Here is a 24997-nt window from a genome sequence, read left to right as displayed (position 1 = left end):
GTCATGATTTTCAGTGCTGTTGTAACTTTGAAAAGTGAACTGTTGTAAGGTGAGGAACACCTATATTGCTTCCTTTCTGGCCTAGCAATGCTATACTAATATATCTATGAAAATTTTTAAATCTGTTGTGGTCCGCCAGCAGCCTGCGGAGCTGGCAACAGAGTCAGACAGCGATGAGGCTGAGAAAGAGTGTGGGCCAGTCCTGGAAGCTGGGGAAGGCCCGGATGAGGGCTTTGTGTCGGAGGCTGAGGTGGGGCCAGGGCCATCGGGGAGTGAGGTGCGGACTCCAGAGCCTCCAGAGACTGACAGCAGTGAGGCAGAAGAAGAGGAGGAGCCTGTTCCTAATGCAAGCATGAGAAGAGCTGCCAGAAGGCAAGAGAAGCTCAAGCAAAGAGGACAACTCGGGAGTAGAGCCAAGAGATGATTGGCCCCTCCCATAAGGCTTAAAACAGACCATCAACGGCGTTTAGGCTTTGCCAGAAAACAACGTTGGTAGCTTCGTCTTCTTGCATTTATTTTTGTATTGGTGTCTTCTGAACTTTTGCCAAGAAAGGCCTTTGGCAGTTTGCCTAATTGGACCAAGGTTGGTGATAGGACTGAGGAATTTGTGTTGGGAGGAATTTGCTTTAATTTAGTTGAACTGCACTGAAAATGAAGTAATTCTCAGCTGTTCCAATAAAGTTTGTTTGTTTGTTCACTGACTGAGTTTCCTAGTACTTACTTGGGCCTGGGTCACAACAAAATCATCCGGGTCATGGTTGCCCTAAAGGTGTTTTTTCCCCCCAAAAAATGGCAACTAGACTTTCTTGTTTGAGAAATAAAATGTTTTCAAAGAAAACAACAACCATCAAGAAAGCCCAGTTTCCTTTTGGTAGAAAAGCACCTTTGGGACAATGTTATACAATAGCAATAGCAGTTAGAGTTATATACCTCTTCACAGTGTTTTACAGCCTCTCTGAGCGGTTTAGGGGCCTCTGTGGCTCAGACTGCTAATGCAGTCTGTTATTAACAGCAGCTGCTTGCAATTACTGCAGGTTCTAGTCCCACCAGGCCCAAGGTTGACTCAGCCTTCCATCCTTTATAAGGTAGGTAAAATGAGGACCCAGATTGTTGGGGGCCATAAGTTGACTTTGTATATAATATACAAATGGATGAAGATTATTGCTTAACACAATGTAAGCCGCCCTGAGTCTTCAGAGAAGGGCGGGATATAAATACAAATTAAAAATAAATAAATAAATAAAAAAAAATTTTTTTTTTACAGAGTCAGCTTATGGCTCCCAACAATCTGGGTCCTCATTTTACTGACTTTGGAAGGACTGAAGGCTGAATCTACCTTGAGCCTGTCAGGATCGAACTCCTGGCAGTTGGCAAAATCAGCCTGCAATTTTGTATTCTAAGCACTGTGCCACTATTCCTTCCTTCCTTCCTTCCTTCCTTCCTTCCTTCCTTCCTTCCTTCCTTCCTTCCTTCCTTCCTTCCTTCCTTCCTTCCTTCCTTCCTTCCCAAGCAATAGCATTTAGATTTATATACAGCTTTAGTGGGGCTTTGTTGTTTTCCGCAGCCCGGTTGCTGGCATGCTGCAGAGTCTGTTGTTGTTAGTTGTTAAGTCGTGTCCGACCCATCATGACCCCATGGACAATGTTCCTCCAGACCTTCCTGTCCTCTACCATCCTCTGGAGTCTACGCCGATGTAAGCTCACGCCGACTGCTTCAATGACTCCATCCAGCCACCTCATTCTCTGTCGTCCCCTTCTTTGCCCTCAATCATTCCCAGCATTAGGCTCTTCTCCAGTGAGTCCTTCCTTCTCATTAGGTGGCCAAAGTATTTCAGTTTCATCTTCAGGATCTGGCCTTCTAAAGAGCAGTCAGGGTTGATCTCCTCTAGGACTGACTGGTTTGTTCACCTTGCAGTCCAAGGGACTCGCAGGAATCTTCTCCAGCACCAGAGTTCAAAGGCCTCAATTCTTTGGTGCTCAGCCTTTCTTATGGTCCAACTTTCACAGCCATCCATTGGAACTGGGAAAACCATAGCCTTGACTATAAGCACTTTTTTTGGCAGAGTGATGTCTATGCTTTTTAGTACACTGTCTTAGTTTGCCATAGCTTTCCTCCCCAGGAGCAAGCGTCTTTTAATTTCTTGGCTGCAGTCCCCATCTGGGGTGATCTTGGAACCCAAGAAAATAAAATCTGTCACTATCTCCATTTTTTCCCCATCTATTTGTCAGGAATTGAGAGGGACGAATGCCATGATCTTAGCTTTCTTAATGTTGAATTTCAGGCCAACTTTTGCACTCTCTTCCTTCACCCGCATCAAGAGGCTCTTTAGTTCCTCTTCGTTTTCTGCCATTAGAATGGTATCATTTGCGTATCTGAGGTTGTTGATATTTCTCCCGGCAAACTTAATTCCAACTTTTGACTCATTTAGCCTTGCCTTTCTCATGATGTGCTCTGCATATAAGTTAAATAGGCAGGGTGACAGTATACAGCTTTCCCAATTTTGAACCAATCATTTCCCAATTTTGAACCAATCATTGGTTCCGTGTCCAGTTCTCACTGTTGCTTCTTGACCCACATACAGGTTTCTCAAGAGACAAATGAGATGGTCTGGTACTCCCATCTCTTTAGGAACTTGCCACAATTTGTTGTGATCCACACAATCAAAGGCTTTAGCATAGTCAATGAAGCAGAAGTAGATGTTTTTCTGGAACTCCTTAGCTTTCTCCATGATCCAGCGTATGTTGGCAATTTGATCTCTAGTTCCTCTGCCTCTTCAAAATCCTGCCTGTACTTCTGGTAGTTATCGATCCACATACTGCTGGAGCCTAGCTTGTAGGATTTTAAGTATAACCTTACTAGCATGTGAAATGAGTGCAATGGTGCGATAATTTGAACATTATTTGGCATTGCCTTTCTTTGGAATTGGAATTACTGTGATATCGAATGGTTTGCCTTGGATTCGAACCAAGATCATTCTGTAATTTTGGGCAATGTATCCCAGTATTGCTTTTCCTACTCTTTTATTGATTATGAAGGCTACTCCATTTCTTCTGAGGGATTCTTGCCTGCAGTAGTATACCCAGAGGTGGGTTTCAGCAAGTTCTGACCAGTTCTGGAGAACCGGTAGCAGAAATTTTGAGTAGTTCGGAGAACTGGTAGTAAAAATTCTGATTGTCTCCGCCCCCATCTATTCTCTGCCTCCTGAGTCCCAGCTGATCGGGAGGAAGTAGGGATTTTGCAGTAACCTTCCCCTGGACTGGGGTGGGAATGGAGATTTTACAGTATCCTCCCCCTGTCACGCCTACCACCCCCATTCACCAAGCCATGCCACGCCCACCAAGCCACACCCAGAGAACCAGTAGTAAAAAAAATTGAAACCCACCACTGAGTATACCTGATGGTCATCTGAATTAAATTCACCAGTCTGTAGAGAAGGGATTGGGTATCCCGGCATAAATGGCTGGTAAATGTACCATGTGCTTGTGAATGGACTAGACTAGACATGACATAGAAATGGAATGGAATGGAATGGAATGGAGAGGAGTGGAGTGGAGTGGAGTGGAGTGGAGTGGAGTGGAGTGGAGTGGAGAGGAGAGGAGAGGAGAGGAGAGGAGAGAAGAGAAGAGAAGAGAAGAGAAGAGAAGAGAAGAGAAGAGAAGAGAAGAAAGAATAGACTAGACTAGACTAGACTAGACTAGACTAGACTAGACTAGACTAGACTAGACTAGACTAGAATAGAATAGAATAACAGTTGGAAGGGACCTTGGAAGTCTTCTAGTCCAACCCTCTGCTTAGGCAGGATACCCTACACCACTTCAGACAAATGGTTATCCATCATCTTCTTAAAAACTTCCAGTGTTAGAGCATTCACAACTTCTGGAAGCAAGGTGTACCACTGATTAATTGTTCTAACTGTCAGGAAATTTCTCCTTAGTTCTAAGTTGCTTCTCTCCTTGATTAGTTTCCACCCATTGATTCTTGTCCTGCCCTCAGGTGCTTTGGAGAATAGCTTGACTCCCTCTTCTTTGTGGGTTAGGGTGTGAGCAGTGGCCAAGCACACGTGTACATGCTCCATTTGTGTGAGCGGCAGGCAGGCATGCTCATTGCTCATGCAAGAACCATCCCCTCTCCTCCCCGCCCCCCTCCGCCCCCACCAGTCTTGTTTTATGATACCCTATCTCATTTCTGCTGCATTCAGACACCAACTCTCCATTCCTTACACAAAGCACTCTGCAATTTCGTTATTTACTTTACACCGTCTCTAAATCAGCGAACACACAACACATCCTCCCACACTTCTCCGTGATCTGAGGAACAGCAAAAACCTCTTCTGTACACAACCTGTGCGAGACTGTGAAACCATCCAGGTGTTCCCAGAGTGTGGTTTTTCTCACCGCTCCTCTCTTTTCAAGTAAGATTCTGCAAAGCTGAATGGGACGATTCACCACGGCCTACTCACCGTGTCCAACTCACCATGGCCAACTTACCACAGCACAACTCACCATGGCCAGTTCACCATGGGACACCAAGCTGAAGGACAATTTAACAATTCCATGGAATTGTTTAAAATAAATAGAAAATTACCGTACTTTTCAGAGTATAGGATGCACTTTTTGCCCCCTAAAAGAGGGTGGAAATGTTGGTGCGTCTTATACACTGAATACGGCCATTTTTGGCCTAAAAAAACCTCACCCAGCGCATCCCGTTTTTGCCAAAAACGGGGCTGTTTTTTACAAAAACGGGCCTGTTTTTCACAAAAACGGGACGTGCAGAGGATTTGGAAGGCCTGCAGAGTATTCCTGGGGGCCGGGGAGGGCAAAAACGGCATGCCTACAGAAGAGAAAATGTAGCGTTAATTTATGCACAAAAGGATTGACCTGGTACAAATTGGTATCATCAAGATTGTTGTGGATGTGGATCAAAGAATACATTGGTGATGTTGTATATTACCTTTCTGCCCGTGAGGAAAAGTGTAAGAGCCAGAGGGGGAATTATGCAATATTCTGAATGAGGACTATGACACCCAAAATTGGAATGATCAAGTGAAAAGGATTGTGGTGAGAAAAGAAAAATTATAAACTTAATAAATAATGAAGTTAGAAATAGCGTAAAAGGTAAAAGAGCAAAGGAGCGTTACCCCACAGAAGGAAGATTTGGCTTATCACAAGGATCGTAGGGCAAGGCTGGCTGCACTCATGGCCCAAGGAAGAATGGAGCCAACTTCTCAGGTACTCCAAAGCCAGGCTGCCTTGGGGTAGAATCTCTCCCCCCACCCCCATCTCCTCAATCACGTTTCCTTCCCAATATGAAGAAGGCCTTCCTGAAGGTCTACCTTGGCAGATCCACACCTGGAGAGAGGGTTTTATTTTTAACCTTAGAGGTTGTGCTTTAAAACCCTCCCAGGAGCGTGCAGGCAACTAGGGCCTTCCAACAGGTGTGTTTGGACCCCTAGACTGTACTGAAACAGAACCATATTTATAGGGGGAATCCTGAAAATTCTGTATCAAGAGAGGCCCGAAGGAGAAACCTGAAATAAACAGTTCAAAAGATGCTGCAGCAATCAAATCTTCCCCACTGAAAATCAGGAAGCAGCTACAGAAGTCACTAAGGATGTCCAGGGCAGGGACATCCTCAACCCTAAACATTGGCCGCAGCTGCTCTCAGAGGAACCTCCAAGTGCTTCAACGACCCTCTAAAGGTTAACCTTTTCCGGACTGAATGCCCAAAGCACATGCATGCACATGCGAATCCCCAAAATGCAATGCATGTCTGCCCCATCCATGTATGTGCCCTCCTGCATTTGCCCCACCCTGCTCCCCCCATGCATGCATGCACAGCCTCCCTGCACGCCCACGTCCCCCGCGACCTGAAGACCAGCTGGCCAGCGGAAGGCGTACACACATGCGCAGTGGAGATGAACTGGGGCGACAACTCGTGTGCCATCAGAGAGGGCGCTGCATGCCATAGGTTCGCCTTCATGGCTCTAAGAGGATGTAACTGACCAGCTGTCTGCAAGGAATATAAATCCTTCCATTTCCCACTGACCTGTCAGAGCCGAAGAATCTTCTTGGATGAGAAGCGAAACGTCTTCAAAGACAAAACAAGAAAGTCTAATTGCCTCCTGAAAAAGCACCTTTGGGACAAGCAGGACCTGGATGACTGAGAATCTCTAAAGATTTTTAGCTATGCAATTTGGGATAAACAACCTTTGAATGGGGTGGGAGTAGGAATGGATTTCCAGAGGAGAAAATATTGCAGACTACAGACCACTCAGGTGACCCTGAGGACACAGATAAGCCTCCAAGTGACTCAACAACCCTCTAAAAGGATGCAGATGACCAGCTGTCTGCAAGGAATATAAATCCTTCCATTCCCCACCATCCATTCAGAGCTGAAGAAGCTTCTTAGATGAGAAGCGAAACATCTTCAAAAGAAGAAACAAGAGGGTCCAGTTGTCTCCTGAAAAAGCACCTTTGGGACTACATGGATGACTGAGAATCTATAATGACTCTCCGAAGAAGTAGCTGGGGCAATTGATGGATAACATGTTGGAAGGCTGAACCGCCTGCTTTAATGATTAGCAAAAAGGGGCTGATTTTTCACATTGTCCAAATCACTTCTTCTTAAGTCTTTTCCTGCCCTCTATGTTCTCCAGATGGTCTGAGGGACCTCAAACGCTGTTGCTAAGTATTTAGCTCGTGCAGTGTTCGTTACCCAGGGCACAACCATTAGAAATCTCCAGTTATTTTATTATATCTGTTTTATTTAAAAAAAATAATAGGCGCTTTAGAATAGTCTGCTAGCAAACACACATTCATTGATCAAAATACAAGAGTTTTCCTGTATGCATTTTGCAAAACGAGGGGGCTGCATTTTAGCTTCACAACGAATTTAGCTGTTGATTCAACTTCAAGCAAATAATTGTAGACAGGCATATTTTCATAATTCCATTTATATTCATACTGAAGTCTTCCCCATATAAATCGATACAGGAACACAATTTCATATTAAAGCATTTTGTCCAGGTACAGTTTACAGCATATGAAAGTTTTTTTTTTAATAGCACTAATAAATGAATAAAAAACTAAATGATTCGTGTAAAATGTTTATACACTTTATATACACACACCAAGTCACAAAATTTCAATTCAAAACACCTCCATTCATGACTACCAAGACAGACTTAATAAGGTACAGTACAAGATTTATTTTAAAAAAAAACAGGGAAAAAAAGAAGAAACTTAGAACTAATTGAAGCACTTACTGAAATCTGGATTGTTTACAAAAATTTAGAAAACATAGTTCAGAGTGAGTGTATTAGAAAAGTCTCGCAGCCGTTTTTTGGGGATGGTGTCTTAACACTGAATTTCAACCAATATCTTCTCAATTGCAATAGAGCTGAAATATGCACAAATGGGATCATTTTAGAGTAAAGCTTAGAGTAAGAGGGACAAATTTCTTTTCTGGAAGCTCTCCACAATGCAGTAGTTTATTGCTTGTCCTTTTTTTAAAAAAAAAATCATCTCCATACTCTCTCTCTCACTCACTCACTCATTGACTCACTCACTTCAGATTCAGAGTTGGAAGGGACCTTATAGGTCATCTAGTCCAACCCCCCACCCTTCAAGCAGGAGACCCTACACCATACTCACTCACTCTCCCTTGCTGCATTCCAGAAAAATAACCCCAATTCCCAATTTACAGACAGTTCCCACTAAATGAAGCTACAAGACTCAAATGTGTCACCATTTGGATAATTTGTGACTGGTTTTTATAAAACTTCATCTAAAATTTGTCTACGGAGATTCTCAATCCTTCAATCCTTTTTGTTTTTTCAAAAGGCAACTGGACTGGTTTGGGGTTTTTTTTTCCCTTTGAAAACATTTCGCTTCTCATCCAAGAAGCTTCTCCAGTTCGGAACTTCTTGGATGAGAAGCAAAACATTTTCAACGAAAAAAAATCGGAAGAAAAACCGTTGCTGTGTGAAAAGCACCTTTGCTCCAGTGGGACTCCTAAAAAATTTGTTTTTTAAGTCACTAAGCAGGTTCCCACTCATGAAGGGAGATGCACTTTAAAGGATGATGTGGTCCAGCAAATAGGAGTCCTCCAGTCTCTTCCTAAACTAGAAAGAGAAACAAAACAGGCTTGCTGTTGCAAACAAACCAGGAATCAAGGTTTTACAAAGATTCTGGTTTAGTAAGCAAGCCAGTTAAGCCAGCATTTCTGATTCCTTAAGAAATAAAAATACCAGGAATGAATGAGACCAACCTGAATCTCAATTACTTTCTCCTTGTCTCTTTATGCATATAGACTGAAACCCCAGGATCCTTTTTTTTAAAGTCTCTTACTAGGCAAGCCCTGGATTAAAATCATCTCACGCTCTTAAAAAAATAAAATAAAAAAAGCACTGACCTCAAACAGCCGTTAAAAGGGAAGGAGGAAAAAGAAAATTAAAACACGGGAGAGTTCTTTGGTTAGAATAACTCATCCGAGTCCGTAATACCAAATGCAAGAATCAAACACACCGTATGCGTTAGCCTAATTTTGAAGGACTACTGGGAGATTAAATTGCAGCCCGTACCCTATTTGGGAGTTAGGCAAGAAATATCTGATTTAGAGCGGTGGCTTTGGTGCTTAAATAAATGCCAAAAAGAGGAAATCAAAGGAGGGGGCAGGTGTCGCGCGGTTGTGCTTGTCTTTAGCTAAAATTCTGCATCCTGATCTTGGGAGGAGGAAATATTTTTTTGGGGTGAGGGGGTTCTTTAGATGTAGCACCGTCAGCCAGCTCCTCAAGCACGCACAAGAGTCCTATTTCTACACTGAGGGAGAGGAGGAAGGGGATGGTTCAGCCTCGTGTCCCAGGATGCCTTTGGGGAGGCGCCCCCCAGCCTCGCTCTGAAAGCACCCCATTTCAGCAACCTGCCCCCTCCCCCCATCCGCAAGTTCTTTCAAAACCCTAAACGGGGACGTGCTGCTGTAGCCGGTCTGGGGGGTGGGATTCAATCCCCGGAATCCTGCGGGGGGGGGACGCGATAGTTCCAACGGAGGTCTGCTTTTGCCAGTCCGGATCGGGGACCACCCCTCCCCCCAGCCCAGCCCCCAGCCCAGCCTCCACCAGTCTGCTGATCCAGTGCGCAAAGCTCGCCTTCTGGTTACATAGGACGGGCGAAGAGCTGGGCCACTCTCCGAGTTCCCAAGCAGCGTCAGTCGGGAGATGTTACTTCAAAGCCGTTTGGAAATGCCAAGGGGCTCGGATGCCGGCGGAACGGAGTCCTCCCACCTCCTCCACTCGCTCGTTCTCCCGAGTAGCTTTGGCCCAAAGCTAAGAAGCAACCGGGGGTAGCCTAAGAAGCGGGAGGGGGGAGAAGAAGAGGGAGAACGGGGTGCAGCAACCACAAAGCCGCCGGCCAAGAGGAGTCAACAGGAGAAGCCAGCAACCGAGCTGGGGCAACGTTCAGCATAGGAGGCCAGCTTAGAGTCCCCATCGCCCGCTAGAGTCTCCCCCGCACTCGCCCTGGGAGCAGCGGGCCCCGTCTGGGAACAGAGGGGCTCCCCTCGCCACGGGGGACGGCTGGGCAATCTTGTCCGGAGGAGGTTGCTTTAAACTGGGGCAGGGGGACACCATTTAGACCCCAGGACGCGCGAGGGGCTAGGCTGATGGAAGTCCGCAGTTCTGGTCCAAAGGCCGCCGAAAGAGCCGCTTGGCTGGACGGGGAGGGTAGCGCCGACGGCCGGCAGGCCGGAAAAGAGTGGGGAGGGGCGCCCGTGGTTACCGGGGAGGCTCGGCCGGGGCAAAGCGGGGTTCTCCGGTGGGGACCGGACCTGTCTCCAGCAACAGCCCCGCAGACGGCCGCCTTTTATCCCTCCTCCCCTCCCCGGGGACGGGCATCGGGCGCGCTCACTCCCGGCAGAAGACGTATTCGGTGTAGCTGGTCCAGATCTTGTCTTCGGCGGGGCCGCCTTGCTCGGGCCCGAAGGCGCAGGTCCCGGTGGAGGAGCAGGCGGCCATGCGGAAGCCGGCCTCGCTCAGCCGGTCGAAGGCCTGCTCCAAGAAGTTGAACTTGAGGTAGTAGCGGGCCGTGTAACGCTCGGGTGGCCGGTCCGGGTCTCGGCTCTCGTTCAACGTCTCGCCGAAGACTTCTTTAGCCAGCGCCGTCTTGCCGCACACCGTGATACGGGCCACCCGTCGGAATTTGGCGTCGGCTTGCGCGTCCCGACCGATGGTGTAGGAGCCCCGGTAGCCGATGGTGATGTAGCCCGAGCGCCGGCCGCCCGCGACGGCCCCTCCGGCGTCCAGAGAGAGCGAAGCCCCCAGCATCGGCGGCGCCCCCGACGGGCTGCGGCCCGAGGTTGGCGAGGCAGCCGTGGCCGGGGGCTCGGCGAAGTCCGCTTCTAAATAGCCCAGCCCTCCCGGCGGGTCGTCGGCGCACACCGAAGAGTCGCGGAGCATCCCGGCGAAGCGAGACGGCGGCGGGGCCGGAGAGGAAGCCGAGGCCGCCAGACGGCGCACCAGCTCGGGCAGCTGGAAGTATTCGGCTTCGCGGCGCAGACGATTGCGCTCCGGGAAACCCTCCGGTAGCACCAGCTCCTGATCCCGCAGGTAGTCCAGGATGTAACGGAAAAGGAAGCCGTCGCGATCCAGAAAGAAGCGGCCTTTGGCGTCGCGGGGCAGGTCGGTCGCCTCCTGCTGCGAGAAAAGGCGCCACAGCAGCGAGCCGCGCACCGACAGCACCGTCCCTCTCCGGGTCACGTACACCTGTCCGCCCACGTTCAGCTCCACGATCTCCGGGATGGGGCCCGACGACGGGGAGGAAGCCAGCTCAGAGGCCGTCGGAGCTCGAGGGACGCCGCTCCGGGCTCCCCCGCCGCCGCCGCCTCCCCCGCCGTTGGGGAGCCCCCGGGCGCTGTCGGCTAAGGCCATGCCGGGTGGTCCCGGGCGAGGAGGCCCCTCGGCCGCCGCCTGCGCTCCCCGGGGCTGCGACCGTCTCAGCACTGCTCCGCTTTTCAACGGGCTGCTTTCCCTCGACCCCGACGGTTCTGCGTTCTTTCTTTTTTCTTTTCTTTTTTTTGCGCTTGGCTCCGCTGGGCTGCGGCCTCCGGGCACTGCCGGCGAGCCAAAGCACGGGCGGCGGGGCTGGCTTTATGTAGCTCCGCCGCGCTGCCACCGGCGGGAGGAGCGAACTGAGGAGCCGGAGGCGGCCGGTGGCTGACGTCGCTCGGGCGCTTCCCTGCGCGCTGCCTCCTCGCTCGCGCGGGGCCGCGGCCGCCACGCCCGAGCGCCCACCCTGGCCGCGCGCCGGGTTGAGCCTCTCGCTTTGGAGGATGCCGGGCAGCGGCGCTTGCAAGGACGCTTGCAAGCCGCTTTCTGGAGTCCCGTGACTCCCACGCGAGACCCGGGAGGAGCGCGGGCTGCGGAGGGGTCCTGCCCCGCGTGTCCTGTGGGCTGCCGCGACCCGCTTGGGGAGGAGCCTGACTTGGTTGGGTTGACAGAGGCGGGTAGTAACCGAGGCCGTCGCGCGGGAACGTGGAGCGAAAGGGGTGGGTGGAAAAGTTCCGCTCCCCGCGGGGTGAAGGCTGGCCGCTCGGGACTGCCAGACAGCGGAGAAAATCGGGGCCTCCTCTCCTGGTTTCTGGGAGCGCTTCTCTGCCCCCCACCCTCCGGTTTCCCTTCCATTCCTAAAATAAGAGTAGAGTTGGCGCTTCACTTTTACTTTCTAAACCGATTCAGACGACAAGGTGTCGGTGTTCGGTCCTTGAGGTAGTTTTCTCCGGTGATGCTCCGACCATCCAGAAAGATGTTGAGACTCTAGAAAGAGTGCAGAGAAATGCAACCAAGATTATTAGGAGACTGGAGACTAAAACATAGGAGGAACGTTTGCAGGAACTGGGCATGGCTCGTCTAGTGAAGAGAAGGACTAAGGGAGACATGATAACAGTCTTCCAATATTTGAGGGGCTGCCACAGAGAGGAGGAAGGGGGTCAAGCTATTTTCCAAAGCACCTGAAGGCCAGACAAGGAATAATGGATGGAAACTGATCAAGGAGAGATTCAACCTGGGAATAAGGAGAAACTTCCTGACAGTGAGAACAATCAACCAATGGAACAGAAGTTGCCTTCGGAAGTTGTGGGAGCTTCATCACTGGAGGCTTTCAAGAAGAGACTGGACTGCCACTTGTCGGAAATGGTGTAGGGTCTCCTGCTTGGGCAGGGGGTTGGACTAGATTATCTACAAGGTCCCTTCCAACTCTATTAATCTGTTAAATTGTGGATGATGCAACACTGGAGGCTTTTTAAGAAGAGATTGAAGAACCATTTGTCGGAATAGGGTTTCATGCTTGAGCAGGAGATTGTACTAGAAGACCTCCAAGGTCCCTTCCAACTCTGTGATTTTGTTATTCTGCTTTGTCTAATCCCTTCGCTGGCCTTTCCCCTAATTCCAGCAGCTATTTTTCTACTTCTGAATTCTGGAAAGTTTGCCAAACACTCTCTGCATCCTCTTCCAGTACTCCCAGATCCCTATTGTGTTTATGGCATAAACCCTCATGCAATACATAATAATGGTGGTAACAGTATGGTTAGTACCAATGCTCTGAATGGTCCAGATTTTTGAAAGGTTCCTAAGAGCCAGCTGATAGGTTGATAAATTTTATTAATTGCATAAAGATGTGCCGGAACGAATTATTCAGTTGCCCTTTCGAGAAAAAGGGGTGTTTTTCCCACATCATTTATTTATAAACTTACTTAAAGGGTGGCTGGTCAGGTGAAAGTGCAACATATAATAGTAGAGTTGGAAGGGACCTTGGAGGTCATCTAGTTCAACCCCCTGCTCAATCAGACTATTTGAATAACAGAATATTAGAGATGGGTCGGACCTCAAAGGTCTTTTAGTCCAACCCCCTGCTCAAGCAGGAAACCCTATACCATTGCAGACAAATAGTTGTCCAATTTCTTCTTAAAATCTTCCAGTGTTGGAGCATTCACAATTTCTGGAGGCAAGTTGTTCCACTGTTTAATTGTTCTAACTGTCAGGAAATTTCTCCTTAGTTGTAGGTTGCTTCTCTCCTTGATTAGTTTCCCTCCATTGCTTCTCATTCTGCCTTCAGGTGCTTTGGAGCAGGGGTCTCCAACCTTGGTCCCTTTAAGACTTGTGGACTTCAACTCCCACGGTTCCTCAGGCAGCTCTGCTGGCTGAGGGACTCTGGGAGTTGAAGTCCACAAGTCTTAAAGGGACCAAGGTTGGAGACCCCTGCTTTGGAGAATAGCTTGACTCCTGCTTCTTTGTGGCAGCCCCTGAGATTGCACTTAACAATAGCGCTTAGACTTATATGAAGCTTCATAGTGCTTTACAGACCTTCCCTAATCCATTTACAGAGTCAGCATATTGCCCCCAACAATCGGGATCTTCATTTAACTGAACTTAGAAGGATGGAAGGCTGAGTCAATAATTCTTAAATCTTCCAGGTCATGGTTTCCCCAAAGGTGCTTTCCCACCCCCAAAAAAGGCAACTAGACTTTCTTGTTTGAAAAGTAAAATGTTTTCAAAGAAAAACAACAACAACCAAGAAAGCCCAGTTTCCTGGGGAATAGCAGTTAGAGTTATATACCTCTTCACAGTGCTTTACAGCCTGTCTAAGCGGTTTACAGAATCGGCATCTTGCCCCCAACAATCTGGGTCCTCATTTTACCGACTGCAGAAGGATGGAAGGCTGAGTCAACCTTGAGCCTGGTGAGAGTCGAACTGCCAAATTGCAGGCAGCCGGCAGTCAGCAGAAGCAGCCTGCATTACTGCATTCTAACCACTGCACGATCGTGGCTGTTTCATTACCCAAACTAGGTAACATCTTCTGTGTTAGTCCTGGCTAGTACAATGTAACATCATCACTAGCACTGATGATGCTACAAATATTCTCTTGTATTAGCTTCCTGGGTCTGCTAGACCTGGGGAGGGGGAGGGGGTCGCAATATTCTGGGTGAAGCTGCAAAAACTCACAACTTTCTGTACTACAGACACAGGTGCCTTGCTGTATTATAGCCTGAATGCAGGTAAAATAAAGGAGAAATGCAGCTGTATCCCTGTAAGAAGGAGGGGAAGGAGGGGAGTGTTTAAAGCTACACCGTCCTCTTTGTCAGTAACTGCTATAAATGGGGGGTGGGGCGTGGAGGTTGCCTGCTTAGATAAGAGTTCAGTTTTCCCATATTTGGACTGGGTGAGTGAAATTGCTAATGCCTCAGAAAGCCATACAACTGATTAAAGGCTAGTATCTGAGTGGTGGCTCAGGGGCTAGGACGTTGAGCTTGTCGATCGAAAGGTCGGCAGCTCAGCGGTTCGAATCCCTAGTGCTGCCATGTAACGGGGCGAGCTCCCGTTACTTGTCCCAGCTTCTGCCAACCTAGCAGTTTCGAAAGCACATAAAAATGCAAGTAGAAGAAATAGGGACCACCTTTGGTGGGAAGGTAACAGCGTTCCGTGCGCCTTTGGCGTTGAGTCATGCCGGCCACATGACCACAGAGACGTCTTCGGACAGCACTGGCTCTTTGGCTTTGAAATGGAGATGAGCACCGCCCCCTAGAGTTCAGAATGACTAGCACATATGTGCGAGGGGAACCTTTACCTTATCTGTTTAAAACAATTAAAATGGCTGCAGCTGAAAATAACAAGCAAGCACCACCTCTCCAAGAAAGGAATTTCCCTACATGTTTTTTTGGAACGGAGGTGAACTGTCAGGCACAAGAAATCAGCAGCCAAGGCAGTTCGAACAAATACAGGTTTAATGCATGCAGACACCTTCTACAAGGATTAGAACTAAAAATGTTCAAAGCAAATTGGTGAGAGATAAGACTCAATGAAATTCAGGATGGGCTGGACTTAGGTCTCTGGTGGGTGCAAAGAGGCTCAAGACTGATGACATGTTTGACCCCTTCTTTCTGTCATCTCCTACATGAACTTGTATTTCTTGAGCTTCTTATCTTGGACCTCTGCAGCCAGATCATTCAGGCAGGCTGACTAAAGGATGCATGTAAGGAAATATCAAGAAAGAAAAAGAGAGAGAGAGAGAGAGAAAGAAGGAAAGAAAGAAACAAAAAGGAAAAGGAAAAAGAAAGAAAGAAAGAAGAAAGAAAGAGAGGGGGGAAGGGGGGGAAGGAAGGAAAAAGGAAGAAAAGAAAGAAAAGGAAAGAAGGAAGGAAAAGGAAAACGAAATAAAAAAGGAAAGGAAGAAGGGGAGGAAGGAAGGAAAAAAGGAAAGAAAGAAAGAAGAAAGAGAGAGAGAAGAAAGAAAAAAGAAGGAGGAGGAAGGAAGGAAGGAAGGAAAGAAGAAAAGAAAGAAAGAAAAGGAAGAAAGAAAGAAAGAAAAGAAAGAAAGAAAGAAAAAAGAAAAAGAAAGAAAAAAGAAAGGAAGGAAGGAAGAAAGAGAAAGAAAGAAAGAAAGAAAGAAAAAAGAAAGAAAAAGAAAAAGAAAGAAAGAAAGAAAGAATGAAAGAAAGAAAGAAAGAAAGAAAGCCCACCCCACACTCAGGTTCAGTGACCACAGAGCCTCAGGCTAGACCGATGCAGCTCCAGGGCAGGCAGGAACTGGAGGCTACTCAGCTTCTGTTGAACATGGAAAGCCCAAGCAGCCCAGACGCCTGGCGACATGGATCCCAGCACCTCGAGAGCCACCACTGAGCAGAACGCTACCCGAGCACATTGCCAGTGAGGCCCAGGGAGACGAGGAACATCCTTCCGGCCTGAGATCATCGCAGCATCTCTTGCTGTCTTTCGATGCAGGACGGTGTCAAGGAAGCTGGCAGAATCTGTGCTGGGAACACCTGTCCATCAGGTTCCCTCCCCCCCTTCTCCAGGTGAATCTCTTCAGGGTCCAAGCAGGCAACCTGGGCTCTCAGAAGATGGTGTCTCCCCCCCTCCCCCCCCCAAAGTTGTCTTTTGGGAATAAATAACTAGCAACATCAGAAAAGCTAAGAGACCTTTGAGTTGACCTCAGTTGCTGGAGATCATGGTAGAAACAAGGAAGGGCCATTGCTCTCTTCTAGAAGACAGGTAGGTATCCAGTCCTGGGCTTCCCAGGCCATCATCCTTCAAGGGAGAATTAACCAGGATGTGTCTGGCTTTGCTCCCAAATTAGTCAATGTTGGTTAACTGCTGCCCTCTGCTGGTGAAAAGCCTGCAAGAAACAGAGCAATTCTCTGTTCTTTCCATTTACCAAACCGCAAGCAAGCGCACAAACAGAGCACCAACATCATTCTTTCCACAGGAATCTAGATTTCACAATCAGGGTGGCGATCCGTCTCTAGTTACTGGTGTCTTTGACAAGTACAACCCCAGATGGAGGAGGGTTATGGTCAGTATATCAGCTCTGAGTTCAGGTAATAACAGTCATCAACATTACCTCCAGAAGGTAAACAACAATCCAAGAAAAATTGCACCATGTGGATGTCATGAATGAAAGGAGGGATTATAGAAACAGATTTGGGGGGCATTCAGAGATCCAAAGTACAACTAAGGAGGATTGTTTTATGTACTAGTATACATGAGCAGGTCTGCCTCCTCTCTCTCTCTCTCTCTCTCTTGTCTCTCTCTTTCCCTCTCTCTCTTCCTTCTCTCTCTCTTTCTTTCTCTCTCTTCTCTCTCTTTTGCTCTCATTCTCCCTCTCTCTCTCATTCTCTCTTTCATCCTCTCTCATTTGCCTGCTCTCATTCTTTGTCTCGTCTCATTCTATCTCTTATATTCTCTCTCTCATTCACTCTTTCAGATTTCCATTCTCTCCCTTTCATTCTCTTTCATTCTCTCCTTCATTTTCTCTCTCTTTCATGCTTTCTATCTCATTCTCTTTCTTATTCTCCATTCATTCTCTATCTCATTGTCTCTCTCTTCTCTTTCATTATCTCTCTTTCTCATTCTCTCTTCCATTCTTTCTCTTTCTCCATACTTTCTCTGTCTCATTCTCTCTCTCTCTCTTTCATTCTCTCTCTCTCTCATTCTCCCTCTTTCAGATTCTCCTCATTCTCTGTCTTTCATTCTCTCTCCCATTCTTTCTCTTTCTTTCTTTCTCTCTCTCTCTCTCTTTCTTTCTCTCTCTTTCTCCTTCATTCTTTCTCTATTGTATTCTCTCTATCCTTCATTCTCTCTCCCTCATTCTCTTTCTCTTTCTCTTTCTCTGTGTGTGAACTTCTGCCATGCTAGCACAGGCTCTTCCTTTCCTTGAAGGCTGCCCTGAGGGATGCTGAGTGGAGGAGAGAACCACAGAGGGAAATTATTCTAATGATTAGGAAGCCAAATATTTGCCATCCTTTTGAGGGAGAAGATTCCCTCAGCAGCTGCTCCCACTACCTCCAGAAAGGACCACCAAGAGCCACAGCAGTTAGGAAATAACACCCCGCCCCGCCCCCGCCCCCATCAGTGGTGGGTTTCAAATTTTTTACTACCGGTTCTGTGGGTGTGGCTTGGTGGGCGAGGCATGGCTTGGTGGGCGTGGCAGGGGAAGGATACTGTAAAATCTCCATTCCTACCCCACTCCAGGGCAAGGATACTGCAAAATCCCCATTTCCTCCCAATCAGCAGGGACTTGGGAGGCAGAGAATAGATGGGGCCAGGCCCAATCAGCATTTTTACTACCGGTTCTCCGAACTACTCAAAATTTCTGCTACCATTTCTCCAGAACTGGTCAGAACCTGCTGAAACCCACTTCTGACCCACGTGGGTCTCCTCTTCCCTCCCGAGACCAAATGGTGGTGTACAGATCCTTCCTCACATTCCCAAGAGGCCCTCAAGCCCACCAGGGAACGAGCTGGGGAGGGGACCCTTCCCTGGGCAGCGCTGGAACTAGGAAAATATAATATAATATATAATATAATATAACAACAGAGTTGGAAGGGACCTTGGAGGCCTTCTAGTCCAACCCCCTGCCCAGGCAGGAAACCCTACACCATCTCAGTCAGATGGATATCCAACATTTTCTTAAAAATTTCCAGTGTTGGAGCATTCACAACTTCTGCAGGCAAGTCGTTCCACTGATTAATTGTTCTAACTGTCAGGAAATTTCTCCTTAGTTCTAAGTTGCTTCTTTCCTTGATCAGTTTCCACCCATTGCTTCTTGTTCTACCCTCAGGTGCTCAACCCCCTCTTGTTCCACCCTCAGGTACAGCCCGACTCCCTCTTCTTTGTGGCAACCCCTGAGATAATGGAACACTGCTATCATGTCTCCCCTAGTCCTTTTTATTAAACTAGACATACCGAGCTCCTGCAATCGTTCTTCATATGTTTTAGCCTCCAGTCCCCTAATCATCTTTGTTGCTCTTCTCTGCACCCTTTCTAGAGTCTCAGCATCTTTTTTACATCGTGGGATGATATGGGAGGGGGGACTTTCCAGGGACAGGCGAGGAGGCAGACGAGGAAATGCTCAGGGGACGCCACGATTGATCTGAATTTCTTATGGGTTTTAAATTAAGCAAGCCAGGATCTGTTTTTAACAGATTAACAGCGTTGGAAGGGACTTTGTAAGGTCATCCAGTTCAATCCCCAGCCCAAGCAGGAGACCCTACACCATACTTGCTGTTTGCAAATATGAGGAGCCTGGGAGGCTGCAACCCCAGGAGTCCAAGTTGAAAACCCGAAGAGGGGCTCTCGGCCCGGCCTCCCCACCCCCCACCTCTGAATGAATGAAGGGGACGGAGCTGTCAGCCTTCTCGGAGGTGCTGAAGGAAACGGCGGCAGCTGCAGGAGGGGGATTTTTCGGCACTGCTGTTCTCACCTTTCCACAGTCAAGAGTTTCCACGCCAGCATCAGACTTCAGATTTTTCTTTTTAAAAGTTTCTTCTCTCTCTCTCTCTCTCTCTCTCTGCTTTTAAATAGTCAAGGAAAGCTTCCTCTTCGTTTTATATTTATTCAGTAGCAGTAATTCTTCTTTTGGTACCAATTTTTAAAAGACGTTGGGAGCTGCTTCTTCTTCTCCTCCTCCTCCTCCTCCTCCTCCTCCTCTTCTTTTCCTCCTCTTCTTTTCCTCCTCCTCCACCCCTCCTCCTCCTCCTCCTCCTCCCCTTCTTCTTCTTCTTCTTCTTCTTCTCCTTCTCCTCCTCCTCTTCTTCTCCTCCTCCTCATCCCCTCCTCCTCCTCCTTCTCCCCTCCTCCTCTCTTCTTCTCCTCCTTCTCCTCCTCCTCCTCCTCCTCTTCTTCTTCTTCTTCTCCTCCTCCTCTTCTTCTCCTCCTCCTCATCCCCTCCTCCTCCTCCTCCTCCTCCTTCTCCCCTCCTCCTCTTCTTCCTCCTCTTCTCTCCTCCTCCTCCTCCTCCTCTTCTTCTTCTTCTTCTTCTCCTCCTCCTCCTCCTCCTCCTCCTCCTTCTCCTCCTCCTCTCTCTTCTCCTCCTCCTCCTCTTCTTCTCCTCCTCCTCCTCCTCCTCCTCCTCCTTCTCCCTCCTCCTCTCTTCTTCTCCTCCTCTCTCCTCCTCCTCCTCCTCCTCCTCTTCTTCTTCTTCTTCTCCTCCTCCTCCTCTTCTTCTCCTCCTCCTCATCCCTCCTCCTCCTCCTTCTCCCTCCTCCTCTCTTCTTCTCCTCCTCCTTCTCCTCCTCCTCCTCTCTTCTTCTTCTTCTCCTCCTCCTCCTCTTCTTCTCCTCCTCCTCATCCCTCCTCCTCCTCCTCTCCTCCTCCTCTTCTTCTTCTTCTTCTCTTCCTCTTCTCCTCCTCCTCCTCCTCCTCCTCTTCTTCTTCTCCTCCTCCTCCTCCTCTTCTCCTCCTCCTCCTCTCCTCCTCCTCCTTCTCCCCTCCTCCTCTCTTCTTCTCCTCCTCCTTCTCCTCCTCCTCCTCCTCCTCTTCTTCTTCTTCTCCTCCTCCTCCTCTTCCTCCTCCTCCCCCACCCCACTTTGACCCCTCTTCCTTTTCTTCAGATTGCTACTGAATGAAACAGGAAAGCCTTTCCCAATGCATGACCGACATTTATCAAGAGCTGTTTTAAACCATGTGCTTGAAGTAGATGTTTCTGCCACCTGTTCTTAATTGGCTGTATTTCCGTTCTGCCAATGACAGCAAAAAAACCTGTTCCTTCTTCTTCTGCAAAGCGTAGCCCACAAATTCCTTTAAATGCTTCTGCTATAATATAGGAAGTGAATGGCTATCCATCATCCTGTTATGGGGCTTTATATGTATCAAGATATATTATCTGTTTAAACCTTCACCAAGTTCTCTCTCTAGCAGTATTCCCTCCCTTCACCAGGGTAGCTTTCTAGTGACCAGACCCTCAGGTCTGGGACTCAGCTGCCTGGCTGGGTAGGAAAACCTTTCTTTGAGATCCTGAAGAGTCCTGGTTAGTAGGGGAACTCATGGTCCTGTTAAGTGGCACAGAAAGCTGCTCGTTCAAGTCTAGATTTAATGTGCATAGAAGACTCTGTGGATGTCACAAAATATGCCATCCAGCCTGTTGAACGGTCCTATGAGAGCCAGGCCCTTTTGAATTTGAACCTTGAGAAACAAGGAAAACTAATGGGAGGACCTGTAAGCATAGAAGATTAACAGATTAACCGAGTTGGAAGGGACTTTATAGGTCTAATAGAATAGAATAGAATAGAATAGAATTTTATTGGCCAAGTGTGATTGGACACACAAGGAATTTGTCTTGGTACATATGCTCTCAATGTACATAAAAGAAAAGATACGTTCATCAAGGTACAACATTTAAAACACAATTGATGATCAATATATCAATATAAATCATAAGGATTGCCAGCAACAAGTTATAGTCATACAGTCATAAGTGGAAAGAGATTGGTGATGGGAACTATGAGAAGATTAATAGTAGTGCAGATTCAGTAAATAGTCTGACAGTGTTGAGGGAATTATTTGTTTAGCAGAGTGATGGCCTTCGGGAAAAAACTGTTCTTGTGTCTAGTTGTTCTGGTGTGCAGTGCTCTATAGCGTCGTTTTGAGGGTAGGAGTTGAAACAGTTTATGTCCAGGATGCGAGGGATCTGCAAATATTTTCACGGCCCTCTTCTTGATTCGTGCAGTATACAGGTCCTCAATGGAAGGCAAGTTGGTAGCAATTATTTTTTCTGCAGTTCTAATTATCCTCTGAAGTCTGTGTTTTTCTTGTTGGGTTGCAGAACCGAACCAGACAGTTATAGAGGTGCAAATGACAGACTCAATAATTCCTCTGTAGAATTGGATCAGCAGCTCCTTGGGCAGTTTGAGCTTACTGAGTTGGCGCAGAAAGAACATTCTTTGTTGTCCTTTTTAATGATGTTTTGATGTTAGCTGTCCATTTGAGATCTTGCGATATGATAGAACCCAGAAATTTGAAGGTTTCTACTGTTGATACTGTGTTGTCAAGTATTGTGAGAGGTGGAAGTATGGAAGGGTTTTCCTAAAGTCTACCACCATTTCTACGGTTTTGAGTGTGTTCAGTTCCAGATTGTTTTGGTTGCACCACAAGGCTAGTCGTTCGACCTCTCGTCTATATGCGGATTCATCATTGTCTCGAATGAGACCAATCACTGTTGTGTCATCTGCGAACTTCAGTAGCTTAACAAATGGATCATTGGAGATGCAGTCATTGGTATACAGAGAGAAGAGAAGTGGGGAGAGCACACAGCCTTGGGGGGGCCCTGTGCTAATTGTACAGGTATTTGATGTGATCTTGCTTAGCTTCACCTGCTGCTTCCTGTTTGTTAGGAAGCTTGTGATCCACTTACAAGTCTGTTCCGGTACCTGTAGCTGGTTTAGCTTAGTTAGAAGAATGTCTGGAATGATGGTATTGAATGCTGAACTAAAGTCTACAAAAAGGACCCTTGCATAGGTCTTTGGAGACTCAAGATGTTGTAGGATGTAGTGCAGAGCCATATTAACAGCATCATCTGTTGATCTATTTGCTCGGTATGCAAATTGCAAGGGGTCTAAGAGCGGATTCGTGATGGTTTTCAGGTAGGAAAGCACTAGCTTTTCAAAGGTTTTCATGACTACAGATGTTAGAGCAACTGGTCTGTAGTCATTCAGTTCCTTGATGGTGGGCTTCTTCGGCACTGGGATGATGGTAGAGCGTTTGAAGCAAGAAGGAACATAGCACATCTCTAGTGATTTATTGAAAATATGGGTGAAGATGGGGGCCAATTGGTCAGCACAGACTTTTAAGCAAGAAGGAGTTATCTTGTCTGGGCCTGGAGCTTTTCCTGGTTTTTGTCTGTGAAATAGGTCCTGCACTTCCTTTTCTGTGATCACTAGGGGTTGTGAACCCAATGAAATGGGGTCAGTTGTAGGAGGCTTGGCTGTTGTTGGTGTGTCTGAGATGGGGGTCCAATCCCAATCCCCCGCTCAAGCAGGAGGCCTTACACCATTTCTGACAATCTCTTCTTGAAAGCCTCCAGTGATGAAGCTCCCACAACTTCTGAAGGCAACTTCTGTTCCATTGGTTGATTGTTCTCACTGTCAGAAAATTTCTCCTTATTTCTAGGTTGAACCTCTCAATCAGTTTCCATCCATTATTCCTTGTCTGGCCTTCAGGTGCTTTGGAAAATAGCTTGACCCCCTCCGCTCTGTGGCAGCCCTTCAAATATTGGAACACTACTATCATATCTCCCCTGGTCCTTCCCTTCACTAGACCAGCCATGCCCAGTTCCTGTACCCTTTCCTCATATGTTTTAGTCTCCAGTCCCCTAATCATCTTGGTTGCTCTTCTCTGCACTTTTTCTAGAGTCTCAACATCTATTTTATAGTGTGGTGATCAAAATTGGATGCAGTACTCTAGGTGTGGTCTTACTAAGGCTATATAGAGTGGTATTAGTACCTCACTTGATGTCACTTGATGTTGCTTGCTGTGGGGATTTCACCCTGTTGGACCAGTGGCTGAAATAAATATGAATGTTTCTGACATGAAAAATCAAATAGCATACTTTTCTCTCTCCCTCTTCCTTGACCTTCTCCTCTCCCTCCTCCTCCTCCTCCTCCTCCTCCTCCTCCTCCTCCTCCTCCTCCTCCTCCTCCTCCTCTGTGTTGGTTAGAGCAGGGGTCTCCAACCTTGGCAACTTTAAGACTTGTGGACTTCAACTCCTAGAGTTCCTCAGCCAGCAAAGCTGGCTGAATAATCCTGGGAGTTGAAGTCCACAAGTCTTAAAGTTGCCAAGGTTGGAGACCCCCTGGCTAGAGGAATACCATTTTTAGAGAATGGTAACATCCAAGGTGAGACCAGGTTGTCATCTGACCTTAAGTTTGTGACGCCAATAGATTTGCAGGCCAACTTGGGAGGAGAGTTAGTAGCCTCCTTCGCTTCTAGTTCATTTGTATGTGAAAATAAGACATATTCACAAAATGTCTATCCTTGAAGGTCTCACTGCTCGGAAAACCCTTTTCAATGAGTGAATCCAGAATTTCTTATGCTTAGAGAAGAAAACCTTCTTAATCGCGCAGGAGTTCTGTTTAAAATGTGAGCTAATTTGGATCCTAGATGTCTAAAGAAAGAGATTCTCTCTCTCTCTCTCTCTCTCTCTCACACACACACACACACACACACACACATACACACATACACACACACACACACACACGGGGAAAGAGAGAAAGAGACGAGAGAGAGGGGGGAACGGGAGAAAGAGAAGAGAGAGAGAGAGAGAGAGACAGAGAGAGACAGAGAGACAGAGAGACAGAGAGACAGAGAGAGAGGGAAAGGGAGAGAGAGAAAGATGAGAGAGAGAGAGAAGGGAAAGAGAGAGAAAGACAGAGAGAGACAAGAGAGATGAGAGAGAGAGAGAGAAGAGAAAGAGGGAAAGACGAGAGAGAGAGAAGGGAAAGAGAGAGAGAGAGAAAGAAAGAGAGGAAAAGAGAGAGAGAGAAAGATGAGAGTTTCTGTAAATGAAACGGTGGGATTCCTATCTTGCAATGGGCTTTCTGGTGTGTAAACCGTTTATTTTGGAGGGCATAAAAGGAGAAGTTGGGACGGCACAAGGTTATGCAACCTGAAAGTGAAACGGATAGACTAGAGTGAAGAAAGTCATCCTTTCGTGTTCAATGAAGTTTCACAAGTTCAAACTTTTACAGGAACCTGGTGTTTCCAGGAGAAATGCGGCCTTACGCAGAAGACTGTCTGAAAGGAAAGAGAAAAAGAAATAGGATGGGTTGTGGGAAATGAGAGGAAGGGTGAGTTTGAGGTGGGTCCTGTTCTCCACACTAAAGAATGAATTGTGCTGGTTCATCACCATAATAAGGATTGGATTGGATTGGATTGGATTGGATTGGATTGGATTGGATTGGATTGGATTGGATTGGGCTGGGCTGTGCTACGCTGCGCTGCGCTGGGCTGGGCTTGGTTTATGAGATGGAGCAAGGGAGATTTTGGATCTCCTGTTTGAGACAACAATGTCTCCACTAACATAATTGATAGAAAGTAAATTTCTGAATAGGGACAGGATGGCTCAGTGGCTAAGATGCTGAGCTTGTCAATCAAAAGGTCGGCAGTTCAGCAGTTCGAATCCCTAGTGCCGCGTAACGGGGTGAGCTCCCGTTACTTGTCCCAGCTTCTGCCAACCTAGCAGTTCGAAAGCACATAAAAAATGCAAGTAGAAAAATAGGGACCACCTTTGGTGGGAAGGTAACAGCGTTCCGTGCGCCTTTGGCGTCGAGTCATGCCAGCCACAGGACCACAAAGACGTCTTCGGACAGCGCTGGCTCTTCGGCTTTGAAACGGAGATGAGCACCGCCCCCTAGAGTCTGGAATGACTGGCACATATGTGCGAGGGGAACCTTTACCTTTACCTTAAATTTCTGAATTTGCTTGCTTCCTAGATTTGCACAAAACCGAGCCAAGAGGCTACACTAGTCAAATGCAAGAAGTCAGGAAGCAGGATAGAGTTCAAAAGTACTGCCAGTTTAACCCACGCTGCCAATACCCAACAATCAGAGTGTCAGTCTTGTCTTGACTTGAACCCTAGGCAAGAATGAGCCATGACTGCATTTTTAGAGTGAGATCCCATTTTTGCAACCTTCTGACCGGCAGAGTTGATGGGGAAGCCAGATTCATTTAACAACC

At 47.4% G+C, this 24997-nt stretch overlaps 1 protein-coding gene across 1 annotated transcript; it reads right to left on the bottom strand.

The window, feature by feature from the left end:
• Positions 1 to 6934: 6934 nt before the first annotated feature.
• Positions 6935 to 11095, bottom strand: KCTD12 (potassium channel tetramerization domain containing 12). Its single transcript, XM_058186156.1, has one exon. The coding sequence runs from the start codon at positions 10919 to 10921 to the stop codon at positions 9899 to 9901; it is 1023 nt and encodes a 340-aa protein (XP_058042139.1). The 5' UTR covers positions 10922 to 11095; the 3' UTR covers positions 6935 to 9898.
• Between the last annotated feature and the right edge of the window lie 13902 nt (positions 11096 to 24997).

This window comes from Ahaetulla prasina, chromosome 5 (genome assembly GCF_028640845.1).
Source record: "Ahaetulla prasina isolate Xishuangbanna chromosome 5, ASM2864084v1, whole genome shotgun sequence".
Taxonomy (NCBI): Eukaryota; Metazoa; Chordata; class Lepidosauria; order Squamata; family Colubridae; genus Ahaetulla; species Ahaetulla prasina.
This window is presented reverse-complemented; position numbering and strand designations above follow the sequence as displayed.